The sequence below is a fragment of the Triturus cristatus genome, chromosome 4_2 (assembly GCF_964204655.1).
Source record: "Triturus cristatus chromosome 4_2, aTriCri1.1, whole genome shotgun sequence".
NCBI classification, from domain to species: domain Eukaryota; kingdom Metazoa; phylum Chordata; class Amphibia; order Caudata; family Salamandridae; genus Triturus; species Triturus cristatus.
The window spans coordinates 168,354,962-168,369,028 of NC_140586.1; the positions used below are offsets into that span (position 1 = coordinate 168,354,962).

The 14,067-nt window shown below is 44.9% G+C and overlaps 1 protein-coding gene across 1 annotated transcript in view; it reads right to left on the bottom strand.

Annotated features, from left to right (window-relative positions):
- The window catches only part of MYO1A (myosin IA), a 357,566-nt gene that overhangs the window by 102,962 nt on the left and 240,537 nt on the right, over positions 1 to 14,067 (bottom strand). The window contains exon 19 of the mRNA XM_085600969.1: positions 13,848 to 13,941. Coding sequence (XP_085457095.1) covers positions 13,848 to 13,941 — 94 coding nt within the window. The remainder of the gene's footprint in view (positions 1 to 13,847; positions 13,942 to 14,067) is intronic.

Consider the following 14,067-nt stretch of genomic DNA (forward strand, 5'->3'; position numbering starts at 1 on the left):
TGTGCATGATGTATCTTCTCTCATGCCCAATCCAACATGTTACACAATACTATGAGTTTTTCTGGCAGTAGTTTCATAGACAGTTTAGTGACAAGTCGCAGCTCTCACATTCTTTTACTGGGTCAACACCCTGCTTCCTCAGAACAACGTGGTCAGTCAATATCCGAAGTGGTGGGTGTCAAGGAACCATCATTAGATTGTGCCGTTTTGTTGCGTTGTCTCAGGTGCTTCAAGAATTCTTCGGCTTGCTGGGGCTTAGTGCAGAACGTCTGCTTCCCTTGGTAAGTGATGCGGGCCGGGTATAGTAAGGCATAATCAATTTGAGCCTGTCTCAGCTTCTGTTTTACTGGTAGGAACTTCCGCCTGTCCTCCTGTACCGCGACAGTAAAGTCCGGGTAGATGGTAAAATTTACCCCCTCATAGTGGAGCTGTTTTTTCTCCCGCGCCACTCTAAGGGCCACATCTCGGTCTCTATAGTTAAGGAGGCGGGCTATAATAGGACGTGGCGTGCCTCACACCGGTGGTCTAGGGCCCAGCGAGGGTTGCGCTCTCTCCACGACAAAGTGAGAAGAGAAGGATTCTGTCCCAACCGCCGCCAACAGCAGTCTTTCAACATACAGCTCCATCTTGCCTGTGTTGGTACTTTCGGGTATCCCTAGGATTCTAATGTAGTTCCGGCGATTTCTCGCTTCCATGTCCTCAGTTTTGGCAGCAATGACTTTCAAGAGCTTATCCATCTGGGTCGTGGTGTCCTGAAGATGCGCTGTGGTGTCTTCCGAATCTGATATGCGCTTCTCTGCCTCCTTGATCCTTTCCTCGTGACCGTCTATTTTGCAAGCAATGTTATTCATTCGCATATTCACGTCATCCATTTTGTCCGCCATTGCCGCTATGCCCTGGCGCACCTCCAGTAGGATAGTTTTCATATCAGCATCAGGTTCCACAGGTGTCTCTCGAATGCCGTTGCCGCACTGCCGTGGTCGCCATCCGGGAGCGATTTGGAATTCTTTTTAGACTCGAACTGGAGTCGAGGCTGTCTAGAATCTAGCTTCCCCATTCTGCCCGCCGTCAGATGGCCTCCTCAGAGTGTCAGGACAATCCAGGACACTCCCAACACCACTATCCCACCTGGCCGCGCAGAGTGTTTTCCAGTGCTTTCAGTCAGGCAATAGTTAGGATAGTGCCCTCTGCCTAAGGCGGTTCCGTCTGTAAATATCACAGGGTTTCGCACAGTTGCAGGGTTATACCAGTGATATCACTGCCGCGATGTCAATTGAGACAGGACCCACTCCTGTCTCGAGCAGCCCCACTTCACTTCCAGCGCACCTAGCCGCCTCTCTTCTCCGCAACCACTAGCACTCTGCAGGCAGCCTTAGCGTTCTGCACGTCGCTCGGCAGCCCTCTCAAGCACAGCTTCCTTGCACACTGCGTTAGGGCGCCCTCCCAGGGGGCAGCGTCCTCGACCAAAAATGTGTTCCACTCTGCCTCTAATCTTCCTCCTCAGCCTTGCTCAATAGGTCAGACACCAGTCAAGCTTTGCAGCCGGCAGTGCCACTACTGTAGGTACACCTTTCTGCCAGGGTCTGCTCTTGCAGACTCATGCATCCACTTTGTGTCTACACAGCTGCCATCCAACCCTGTCACGCTATCCTTCTCTTAGCGTTCCCGCAGTGTCAGGCGACAGGACCCAGCCATGTGGTGCGGCCGCACGGAGCCGCGCTGCCCCAGGCACCATTACCTCCCAGTGCCCGCGAGGCTATTCGCAAGGAGCATCCACGATCAGGGGCAACGGACCTGTCGCGTCCCAAATCCAAAGTGTTCCGTTTCGTATCCGGGCCGCCGGTTCAGTGCCCCGTGGCACCCCTACGTCTCCTCCTTAGCGCCATAGTCCAGCACCTGTCGCTCCCGGGCCCCGGCCCGCTGTTCAGGACCTGCACGTTGTGTGGGACTATTTTATTTCACCAGCTGTCTCCTGGGGTCTTGACCCTTCAGCAGATGCGAGGTTGCGTTGCTGCCTCTTCCATTGATCCCTCCTGCCGCGCACCTTCACTCAACCTCAGCCTCAAGCTCTCTGACGGCTAGCACACCATCGCACGCACAGTCACTGAGTCAATCCGAGGCAGTATCACGCAAGGCCCAGTGCGTCTAGGCCCGTCGGTGATGGAGGATTTCGCTCCCAAAGCGAGAAGGTCGCGCACAGCGCTGGTTTCCGTGATCGCTCCGAGCGCACCGATGGCCGATCCGCCACCCGACAGGCTCAGGACGTGTCCTTTCCACTCAGCATGCACGCTCCTCGCTCCAGGTGCACTCACCAAGCTCTCGTGGCCCACTCACCACGTGGGCGCCGCGGCCTCTCGTAGGTAGACCCCGCCGTAGGCGGCTCCCAAGCACTCAGGCTTCACTGTCGGCAGTTGCGGTCGTCACTGCTTCCAGACTCCCCACGTCTCCTCCGTATCTGATACTGTCCTGAGTGGAGCAGCTGCACTTCGGGTTTCTCTTCCCGTCGGTTTCAGTCAGCAATGAGCATTAGAGAAGGATTAATTACCGGATTTTAGCACCGGACTGCTGGAGCATCACCCTGAGGCAGCCATTCCGCACTTGCGCCACCTAGCGCCCCCCTAGTTAGCTGCTCTCTTCTTTATGGAGTTGCCCATTTACTCCCCCCACCACACACCGTTAAACCAATCGGGGTGCTAAAGTGCTAGGTGCATAATGCAATAGTTCAACTCCTCGATGCCGATAACCCGTATACATACTTAAAGTGCAGACCTGCTTAGTTTCACCTCTTGCAGATATATTATAACTATCCTTTGTCCCTGAAATCACAGTGGACTGAGGGCAATAAAGTGCAAAGTGTCTAATACTACATTACACATCCCCATAAAAAAATAATAAATAAAATGCTGCGTGCAGAGAGATCTCATTCACATCTGGATGTAAATGACCTCCTTCAGATTAAAGTGCCACATGCATTTTTCATACTGGTCTATCGTTCCGGACAAGTGCCCTTCGGTGCAATATACTCTATTTGCTAATCCCAACCTCACTAGTTACATTTACAATCATCAAAATAAAGTGTTCTGTGCATAAAAACAAAATTCGATATTCATACACTTTCACATCTATAAAAATCTATAAAGCAACATGTAAACAGACTGGTTCCAAATTCATAGTTCATGCAGCTAAATAGTCCATATTCCATTAAAGGTGCACATGCAGGTCTTCTCCAATGCTGAGACCATTCGGACCTTAGTATTGAATCTCAATATGTGCTTAGACTCCAATTGCCTTAAGCATCGCTCCCTATTGCCTCCCCAGCTACGAACAACTGGCACCCGATCAATAGCAAAGTACTGTAAGTTGATCACGTTACTATTGTGCACTTCTTAAAATGTCTTGCCACCGGATAAGTGGGGTCCTTGTTCACAGTTGCCCTCGTTTGTTGTAGGATCCTCTGATGCACACTCAAGATCGTACTCCCTATGTACATTTTCTGACACGTACATTTAATGACATAAATGACATGATCGCTCGTACAATGTAAAGGCTGCCGGACTAACCATTGCTGGTCTGGATTGGGTATTGCAACTGTTCTAGTATTCATTCCATACTTGCACGCCTTGCATTTGTGGCACCTGGTGAAGCCTTCTCTGCCTCCCAGCCACGTCATCACCTCAGGGCCACTGACCACTAAATCGTCCCTCATTGATCTGGCCCTGCAAAATGTCATCTGCTTCAATTCCCTGTGTTTGTTATTGTACCCTGTAATGAACCTGAGTTCTTGTCCTGAGTCTCTCTGCTCCTTCTATGAGAATAAAGGTTTGTCCCTCACTTTCAAATTGGCCTTCTCCCTAGCTTCCTTCAATGTCTTTTTATGATACCCTTTTGCTGCAAACCTCTCTTCCTATTCTTGCTATGCAGCATCTAGTTCAGCCCCTTCACTGCAGTTCATAGACATTCTCAAATTTTCTGCACAGGGGATACTATATTTTAGACTAGTGGGGTGGAAGCTCTGAGCATGTAAGGTCGTATTACCTGCTGTATTTTTCCTGAAGTTCTTCGTGTGCAATTTGCCTTCTTTTATGTATACTCTCAGATCCCAAAATTCTACTGACTGCTGGCTCAGATGGGAAGTGAAATGAAGATTGAGAGAATTGTCATTGATCTTTTCTTCAAATTACTCAGCTGAACTTAAAGTACAGCGCCAGATGACAAACAGGTCATCGATGTATCATGACCATAAAATTACATTATTCGCCATCTCTTCGGGGCATCTTGCGGGTAGCACCTTCTCCCCCCACCAGCCCATATGACAATGCGTATAGCTGGGGGTGAAGCAGGTGCCCATTGCTGTACCTCTCAGCTGCCGATAAAGATCAGTGCCAAATAAAAAGATGTTATGAGTCAAGCACCATTGAATCATTGATGTGATAATTTCTGTGTGTCTGTACAGCACTAGAGGCCTTGTACTCAAAAGATGCCTAATGGCCCTCAACCCGTCATTGTGGGAGATACTCGTGTACAAGGACATTACATCCAAAGTCATCAGGATGTAATCGTCTTCCCAATGGACATCATAACTTTTACGTAAAAAATCTCTTGTCTCTTTGATGTAAGAGGACACATTTCTCACTGGTTCCTGGAGAAAATAATCCACATACTTGGATGTATTTTCAGAAAGGCGTCCTATGGCCGAAATAATGGGCCTGCCTGGTGGTTTCATTAAGTTCTTGTGGATTTTAGGAATCAAATAGAATATTGGGAGTACTGGTTCATTGATCTTTAAAAAACTGCCATTTATTATTTGATAACAGACCTGCCGTCTCCCACTGTGAGAGTTGTTTATGAAAATCTTCCTTAATTCTGATTGCCTCATCCTTCGCTATTCTTTCATAACAGTCTGTAGTACTCAATTGAGGCCAGGGCACAATGTTGCCACCTTTGTCCGCCTGCCTCACCACTTTGTCTTTCTTGTTCTTGATTTTTAACATCAACTGTTTGTACTGTATCTGCACATTTCTATTTGGTGAGGCCTCAGTAAAATAACGTCTGTTCTGGAGACCCTTAAGGTCCCTGATCACAGCCTCTGAGAACATATCTATTGAATTTCTTGGCATGAGTGGTGTGAACACCGATTTTGGCCTAAACGGAATGTTAGGTTTACTAAAGACATTAAGGCTCAGATCTCGAGTTTACGAAATGGGAGAAAATGCTGGCAAAATTCTAGCTAAGAGAACCAGGGAGAAGGATATTTCTAATAACATCAGTGCTATACAAGATGAAGCCGGCAAGATTCATAACCATCCGGATCAAATTCTAGAGGTATTCCGGCAATTTTATTCTTATCTCTATAAAGATGACGGCTTGTTATATTCTTCGGATTTAGTAATAAATTTTTTGGGAGAAAATAATATCTCAAAATTGTCTGATCAACAAATTTCGTTTTTGGAAGCAGATATTACATGGGAGGAAATAGAAGCAGCATTGCTTTCTCTGGCTATGGGAAAAGCCATGGGGCCTGATGGCCGGCCACTCGAGTTTTTTAGGATTTTTAGAAATATCCTACAGAAAGATTTACTGATTACATTTCAGGAAGCTCAGAGGGGGCACCCACCATCCTCTTGGAACCAATCTATTTTAATGGCATTTCTCAAAAAGGATAAGCCACCTCTGAACCCAGCGTCATTTAGACCAATATCCCTGATAAATGCCGACAGTAAAGTTTTTTCTAAAATATTGGCCACTCGCATGTCTACAGTAATATCATTTATTGTGTCGCTATGGCAACATGGGTTTATCCCCAATAGGGATACGGCGGACCATGTTCGAAGAGTCATTGCTATGATGGATTGGGCACAAGCAACTAATACGTCATTGGGAGTCACCCTGTTGGATGCCGAAAAGGCATTTGACAGGGTGGCCTGGCCGTATATCTGGGATGTTCTGGCTTTGAAAGGCTTTGGGCCAAAAATGATTGTAGCACTGAAAGCTTTATATCAATTACCAACATCATCTGTAAAACTCGGATCTAACATCTCTAGGTCGTTTGGTATTTTTCGGGGCACCCGTCAAGGATGCCCATCATCTCCGTTACTGTTTTCTATAAATATTGATATTTATCTCAATAAGTTAAACCAAGAGCGGGTAATAAAACCGGTGGAGGTAGTAGGTATTTCATATAGGGCATTGGCCTATGCCGACGATGTAGTGGTCCTTACTACAGATATTACAAGTGCACTGCCTACAGTTGAAGAGATAGCGGCCGAGTTTGGAACTTTTTCGGGTTATAGGCTAAATTCTTCAAAGACTCAGATTTTATTTGTCGGTCAGAATCCACCTACACATCTCAATATAGTCCCCACTGCAACGTATCTTGGAATTAAAATCACCACCCCGATTTCTGATATTCCTAAACTTAATTTTATCCCTATCCTTAAAAAAGCTAATACAACATTGGAACTTATTGATCATTTACATCTTTCTTTGCACGGCAGAAATAATGTCTTAAAAATGTTAATTCTTCCCCGGTTTCTGTACCTTTTTCGAACAATACCTTTGGAGTTTCCTATAGAATTCTTTAAACAAATGGAAAGCATGGCTGGGAGATTCTTGTGGGGATATAGACGTCATCGTAGAGCCTTTAAAAAACTGATTCTCCCAAAGGCCAGAGGAGGCTGGAATACTCCACATTTTTTATTTTATTATCTAGCTTCAATACTGCAATTTATTAATCCCCTAATCATTGGCTCCAAAGCTCCAATTAATGACGCACATTCTCCTTCTATATATGAATTTTTTTGGGGGGTCGAAGCTCGTGGCTGTCTTTTAAAGAATATAGAACCCAGTTATTTTAAGAAAATTAAATTCAAGACTGTAATTGCTGCATATCGGGCATGGAGAATTATTAAAAGATATGTGGAGATTCCAAAAATTTTGATATATACTCCTCTTATATCCAAACATATCTTTCCATCTATTTTTAGGGATCAAATCATGAAAAAATGGAGCAACTTAGGAATTAACTATTTAGGCGATCTATGGGATAATCACGATAGGATGTCTTTTCAAAGTCTTCAAATTAAATTTAATGTTCCAAAATCTGATTATTTTAAATATTTTCAGTTGCATAGTTATCTTAAAACTTTGTCACCTGGTGAGTGTTCAGGGATAAAGAAAATATCCTTGATTGAGTCTTTATATATTAAAAGAAAGATTGGCTTTTTCTATAACCAATTGATTAAATTCTGTACGGATGATATCCCTTTAATACATGATCGTTGGGCACATAAACTGGGCATGACAAATGTGTTGGTTGAAGAGTCCATTCAGATGGCTAACGCTATCCTATTAACAGGCAGATCACGCACCCAGCACTATATGGCTATATTCGATTTATATCATACCCCGGAAAAACTCTTTAAATGGGGTGCAACATCCGGGACGGCTTGTAAGAGATGTTCTTTGGAAGCAGCTGACGCATGTCACATGTTTTTTCATTGCCCATGTCTTTCGTTAATAATTACTGAAATACAAACATTTTTGTCTAAAATTTTTGACAGTAATATTATATTAACTGCAGAATTGGTACTTATAGGGATCTCATCTGATAATATGGATGGTGATAGGAAAAAGCTGATGTTTATTTGCATGTCTCTTTTTCGTGCTTGTATTACTCAGGATTGGATAAACCCAGATCCTCCGCTATTTTATACATGGAGGGCACGTCTTTTGGCGAAATATAATTTGGAACATGCTATTTATGCAGTGAAACGCCGTAATAAAAGACTCCAGGGGGAAAAAATATGGGCCCCTGTGCTGCAATGGATCCAGGGAGAATTGGCAGTCTAAAATTCCTCTGGTAAATGATATTATTTTTTTTTTTTTTGTGTGTGTTCCTCTGGATAATGCATTATATTGATATATGTTTTGATTACTGTTTTTATATTTGACTATACTTTGTATCTGATTTGCTTGCAATAAAATCTATTAAAAATTTTTTTAAAAAGACATTAAGGCCCTCTTCTATATATATTGTTGCAGAAAGCTAGCGACCTTCTCAGGGTGGCCCGAGCATCTGGGCAACAGGCCCTATAATACATCCAACACTCTCTCACCATCAAAGGACGGCGCTTAAGTCTGATTATTGGTGATTGGACAGCAAGTATTTTATTTTCCAAATGAATCCGACGCGTTTCGACTCCCCCCTTCTGAGCCTTAATCATGGATAGTTACTCTTCACATGTGATGCATTTAACATTGAACAATTGCCTCAAGTTTTTTTCTCGATCATCCTAAACAGTGCAATTGTTTATTTCATAAATAAATTCTGACTGTGACATGCTTTTATCTGATCACTCATCAATGATCACAGTCAAGTAAGTAATCAGCAAACACAACACACTGTGGCAGCTTTTACCAGTACATTATGGCAGTCAGTCCGCCGCTGTTACGGGGTAGCATGTATGGGACACTAGGACACATATATATGGCTACATATTGTCTTGCCTCCCACGGCAGTGTGCGCCCATTAGCGATTTTTCCATCTTCTGCACATTTCATTGGAGTATTCATTACAGATTTCGTTACGTACCCATGCCTTATATATTAGGGAATTGTGAATCCCTGAAAAAGTGAAAATCAAGACAAGTCATAGAAGCAAATCTATGATGCACTGTTTTACACAGGCTCTGAATCATGCTCTATGGTGTTAAAGATGAATAAGGTATGTGTAAGGAACTTACTGCTGTTAAATAAAATGAACTGGGTTGTAAGGTAATATGCGTTCACTCAATAGGTTATGTATGTGTTCGCAGCCAAATAGCTTTCCACACTCACAATAATATTTTCATCGAAATCCTAAAACTGATCATTAGCTTGACAGAGTTGTCGCTGGAAGACAGGCAATGTTAAAATGAGAGAGAAAAGATAACAAGCATTGGCAAAGCCAATAGATCTTGCCTATGTGGGAGCTATTGGCTTTGGCAATGTGCTGTAGTCTTGTTGTGCACCAGCTTGGCTGTTGTACAGCATGGCTAAAAGTTAGTGGCATAGAGAAAAGTAGCGTGGAGTGGAGTAAAGTGGAATAGAGTGCAGTGGAGTGTCGTAGAGTGAAGTACAGAGGCGTACAGTAGAGTAGACTGGCATAGAGTGGAGTGGCATTGAGAGTCATGTCGTGGAATAGAGTGTTGTAGAGTGGAGTAGAGTATTGTAGTGTGGAGTGGAGTGTCGTGGAGTAGAATGTTGTGGAATAGACTGACATAGTGTGGAGTGGAGTGTTGCGGAGTGGCACTGAGTGGAGTAGAGTGAATGGTGTTGAATGAAAGTAGTGTCATAAAGTGGAGTGGCATACAGTGCAGTGGAGTAGAGTGGAGTGGCACAGAAGTGAGTTAAGTGCCTTGGAGTGGTATAAATTGGCTTGGCATGCCGTAGTATGGCGTGAAGGTCCATAGAGTGGAATTTCAAAGAGTGGAGTGGCATAGAGTGGTGTAGAGTGGCCTGGAGTGGAGTGTCATGGAGTGCCGTACATTGGAGTGGCATAGATTGTTGTGGAATCGTGTACATTGTCTTAGAGTCAAGTGTCATAAAGTGGAGTAGTATAGAGTGTTGTGGAGTAGAATGTTGTGGAGTTGCGTAGAGTGGAGTGTCATAGAGTGATACAGAGTGGAGTGTCATGGAGTATCATAGAGTGGAGTGTCGTAGAGTGAAGTGGCATAGAGTAGAGTGTCAGAGTCGAGTGGTGTAGAGCATAGTGGAGTGGTGTAGATTAGAGTGGGATGTCATACAGCAGAGTAGCCTGAAGTTGAGTGTTGTAGAGTGAAGTGTGATATCAGCATTCTTTCATCCCACATCTAATACAAGGATCTACTGCTGTGCTAAACAGCTCAGGTGACACCTGCCTCCTCTCCTTCTCTTTCTGGGTCAGTTAGACAGTTAATGCCAAACTTATTTTTCTGGTTCCAGGCAGGGCCGGACTGGCCGTAGCGGGAACCGGGCATTTCCCCAATGGGCCGCCAGGTTTGGGGGCTGGATTTGGGCCCCTGGGGGCCGATTTTGTTACAGGGCCGTTTTTGCAGCATAGCAGCATAGCTGCAATATCGGCCACTGTAACGAAATCAGCCGAAACCGGCCGTGGCAAACAGCTCGGCCGCACCCCCAACCCCCAGGGGAGGCCGGCCGAGCACTTTGCCAGGGCCGGATTTGGTTCCCAGTCTGGCTCTGGTTCCAGGACCCCAAAATCAAGATCAAACACTGCTAAATGATGTCATTGTCCGGCAGAGCCTGACTGGGAACTGAAACCAGCCCTGGCAAACTGCTCGGCCGGCCCCCCTTGGGGGATTGGGGGATGCATCTAAGCTGTTTGTGAGGGCTGGTTTCGGGCAATTTTGTTACAGGGGGCCGATATTGCCGACCCCCGGTAACAAAAACGGCCTTCCTGGGGCCCAAAACCAGCCTCCACCCTGGCGGCCCACTGGGGAAACGCCCAGTGCCCAGTGCCCGCTATGGCCAGTCCGGCCCTGTTGTCCGGTCCGAGATTTATCCATGCACTTTTATGGAGTATGTTAAGAGTAGTATAGATTACATATTTGAGACCTTTCTTTATATGACAAAAAAGTGGCATGATTTCTGGCTATTGTTTTATCTGGACTCTGTAAATGTCTGTTTCTCACTCTGACGGCCGGATTACATCTGGCCTGTGGAATTGTAATCCTGCTCGGCGTGCTCGCAATATTGAGTGGCAGACAGGAGAGGGTTAGGAACAGAGATGAAGAAGAAGATAAACGCATTGGCAGAAAGACATGTGTACATGATTTTAGGAAGAAGAAAACAGTACAAGACTGCCATCCTGTGGCCAGATTGGAATATTGCATACAGAGAAGTGAATCCTCAGAAACTGCTTGAAATTTAACCAGAACCGACTTAAATAACGTGGGGCAATGTTTGTGCCACAAAAATGTAAAGATTGATTCTATAATGTGGCTATTGGTATTCTGGGTCTGTCCATTACCCTCAGACAAGAAAGCCAAGGACACAAACATGGCCCCTAAATACTTGGCAAATGCAGGAAGTGGCCACACAGGCATGCAGATTTGCAGTACTTCCAAAGGACTCAAGGGAAGGTTGACAGACAGCTATGGGCCAGATGTACAAATACCGAGGACAGTCGTTTTGCGGCCAGACTTTAATTTTGTGATGTGACCTAACTACTAAAAGGTCACGTTGCAAAATGTCCTGTCAGAGAGGGTTGCAGGATGGCCTGTCTAATATTAATTAAGGAGGTCTCTAATGCTTGACCACCTGTGAGTGGCTACAAACAAAGGGATGGTGGCCTGTAATGAAAAGGAGATCACCATCCGTGTTTGTTCTCCCAAACAGTAAACGCTTTTTTTTTTATATAGTTGTGTTCCTTACAGGAATTAGGGCTACTATGAAAAAGAATTCAGGGCCAGATGTATGACCATTTTGAGCGGTCGAAAACGGAAAATCGGCCTGTTTGCGAATGCTAAATAGGTCTGTGCAATGTACAATCCCTATTTTACAAGTCGGTAACCAATTACCGACTCGCAAAATAGGGATTGTGATTCGCTATGAGGAAGGGACGTGCCAAGGACGTCCCTAATAGCGAGTCACACTTCTATATAAGATTGTTTTACAACCTCAATTGGGAATCACAAACAGTGTCTGAGACTCACAAAATGGAATGGTCCTACATCTGGCCCCAAGTTTTGGATAAAATTGAGGGGAGTAAAAGTCCTCTTCGAGGTCAACCTCCCATCTTCCCCTTGGTGGAAAGATTACCATCTAATTTGAGGAGTTAGACCAGATTTACAAAAGGCCTCCACACTTGTGGCAGAGGCCCCGCAGTCATGGCGGGGGGGCCTCTGTCATGGCAGGGGGCCATGCAGTCGTGGTGGGGGCCTGCACTCGTGGCAGGACCTCCACAATGGGTGACTGCAGTGCAGAGGACCCATCACGAGTGCGGTGCCCCCGCCACGGCGCAGGCCCCTCACATGACTGCAGGACCTCCACCACGAGTGCAAAGACCCTTGGCGAATTGGGCCCGGTAACTTTTCAAAGGTTTGCAAACACAATCACGGTCATAAATCATTGATACCTGCCATTCAATTCTGTACTAGGAGGAAATACCTCCTTTCATGCACCTTCAATTTGTGATTCGGAATAGGTCAGTAAACCCATTTTGCTAGTCTGAATTGTTTTTCTAACTAGCAAAATACGTTTAGTACCATTTTAGGGTCACACATCTCATAATTTTGTGAATCACAGGGTTTGCAGCTTCATAACAACTTTGTTTGTCTGGCCCCCGATCACTATTCAGTGCTTCATGGACCTCACTGCTGGACTTCCAGATGGAAACCCAGAAATTATGCAGAAAAGCATGGACTGTATAGTGATATAGGTCAGAATGGATGACTTCTGGTGCTATAGCTCGTGGATCCATTCTCAGCAGACTCACCATGACAAGGAACTCAGTAGCTCTCATAATGGGATCTATCAAGAAACTCATCAGTGGCTGGTCCTTGGCAATGGGCAAATGCTACAGGCAGGCTGACAGCTGATATTGTCGAGCTAGTACATTATGTTCTGATGCTCTGCTATAAAATAAACTAGTTGTGGCCTACATTCTAGTAGAACTGTTACCTTTCAGAAGGTTCATACTTATTTCTTCACTAATAATTTATGTATTGATTTATTCATTTGTGAAGCTCCACACAGCTGATGAACCGGAACAAAGGCACAGTGAGTGGGTAGAAGGATGTGCAATTGCAAAGAGTTAGAAATGGCCATAAGCACTGTTCAAGGCAAGTGTCCTACATGTTTGGTGGTGAGAGTAGTGAGTCCACGGAGAATGTTTCAGGCCCCATCGTTTGTGAATGTCAAGCGGAATCAAACCAGAGGTACAGCAGGATTACAATCCAAGTGCCAAGTGAGATAGTAGTCACTGGGCAGATAAGACTCATTAGTACTAGTCGAAGGCCGAGCAGAAGAGGTGTGTCTTCAATTTTCTGTGAAAACGAGCAAGGAAAGCAGTCCTGAAAGAATATGGATTCACACAAATAAACATAAACTCAGCCACTCTTGCACTCTCTCTCAGTTAATCATCAGGTAGCTAAGCTTGCACACTCAGTATATTGGTTCTTCTCTTTTTATTTCTTTTTTATTTAATTTTATAGAGGATGTGGTGTACCGGCCACAGCTGCTGACTTTGGAGCTGGGGAACCAGGTTCAAATCTCGGCATTGGCTCAACATCCTGTGATTATGGGCAAATCACTTAATCTCCTCCCCCGTGGCTACCAAAAATGTATGTGTCCTTGTGAAATGGAACAGGTGCTCATGTGAAGTGCTTCAATACCTTTGGGCCGAGTTCGCACTATATAAAACTGCACACACAAAAAGAGGACCTCTTGCAGGAAAGGGATATCCATCTTAACATTTCAATGTGGATGGTCTTTAACTCACAAAAGTTTCTGAGAAACAACACTTAGGATAAAATAAAAAAAGGCTTTTAGCATAAGTACAATTTCCAAAGATCCTCTGCCCTGAAAGTGAAAAGATGGTACCAGGAGTTAGACCTGTTCTCTCAACTGACCATGTTATTAAGAAGATGCTCTACTTGCAGAGTTTATAACATTGACTGCCCAAAGGCTAAAGACTTGGAGGATATCCTGATGAGTCCTCTTCCAGGCAAAAGGGAAAATATATGCTTGCACTCTGGGTAGTGAGGAGAGGGTATAGATGTGTTGCCACTGTTACCACTTTAAAAGGAATGGACTGGGGTTGTAAGACAGCAGTGGCTGCATTCTGAGACTCTAGCATGGGAAATACTCACCGTCCGAGGATTTCTGATGAAAATCTTAGTGCGGCCATAGTCGTACTCCTCAGGCGCGATACCCAGCTCTGTTAGAAGAGACTCCACACCGTCCCTAGGGCACAAACAGCACAAGATCAGCAGCTCGCAGAACTGGCATTCACTATAATGCAGACCTCTGGAAGCAATCTTATGTCCGGGGACAGATTGTGTCACTTTTGCATCTGTGTGGGCCTAGTCA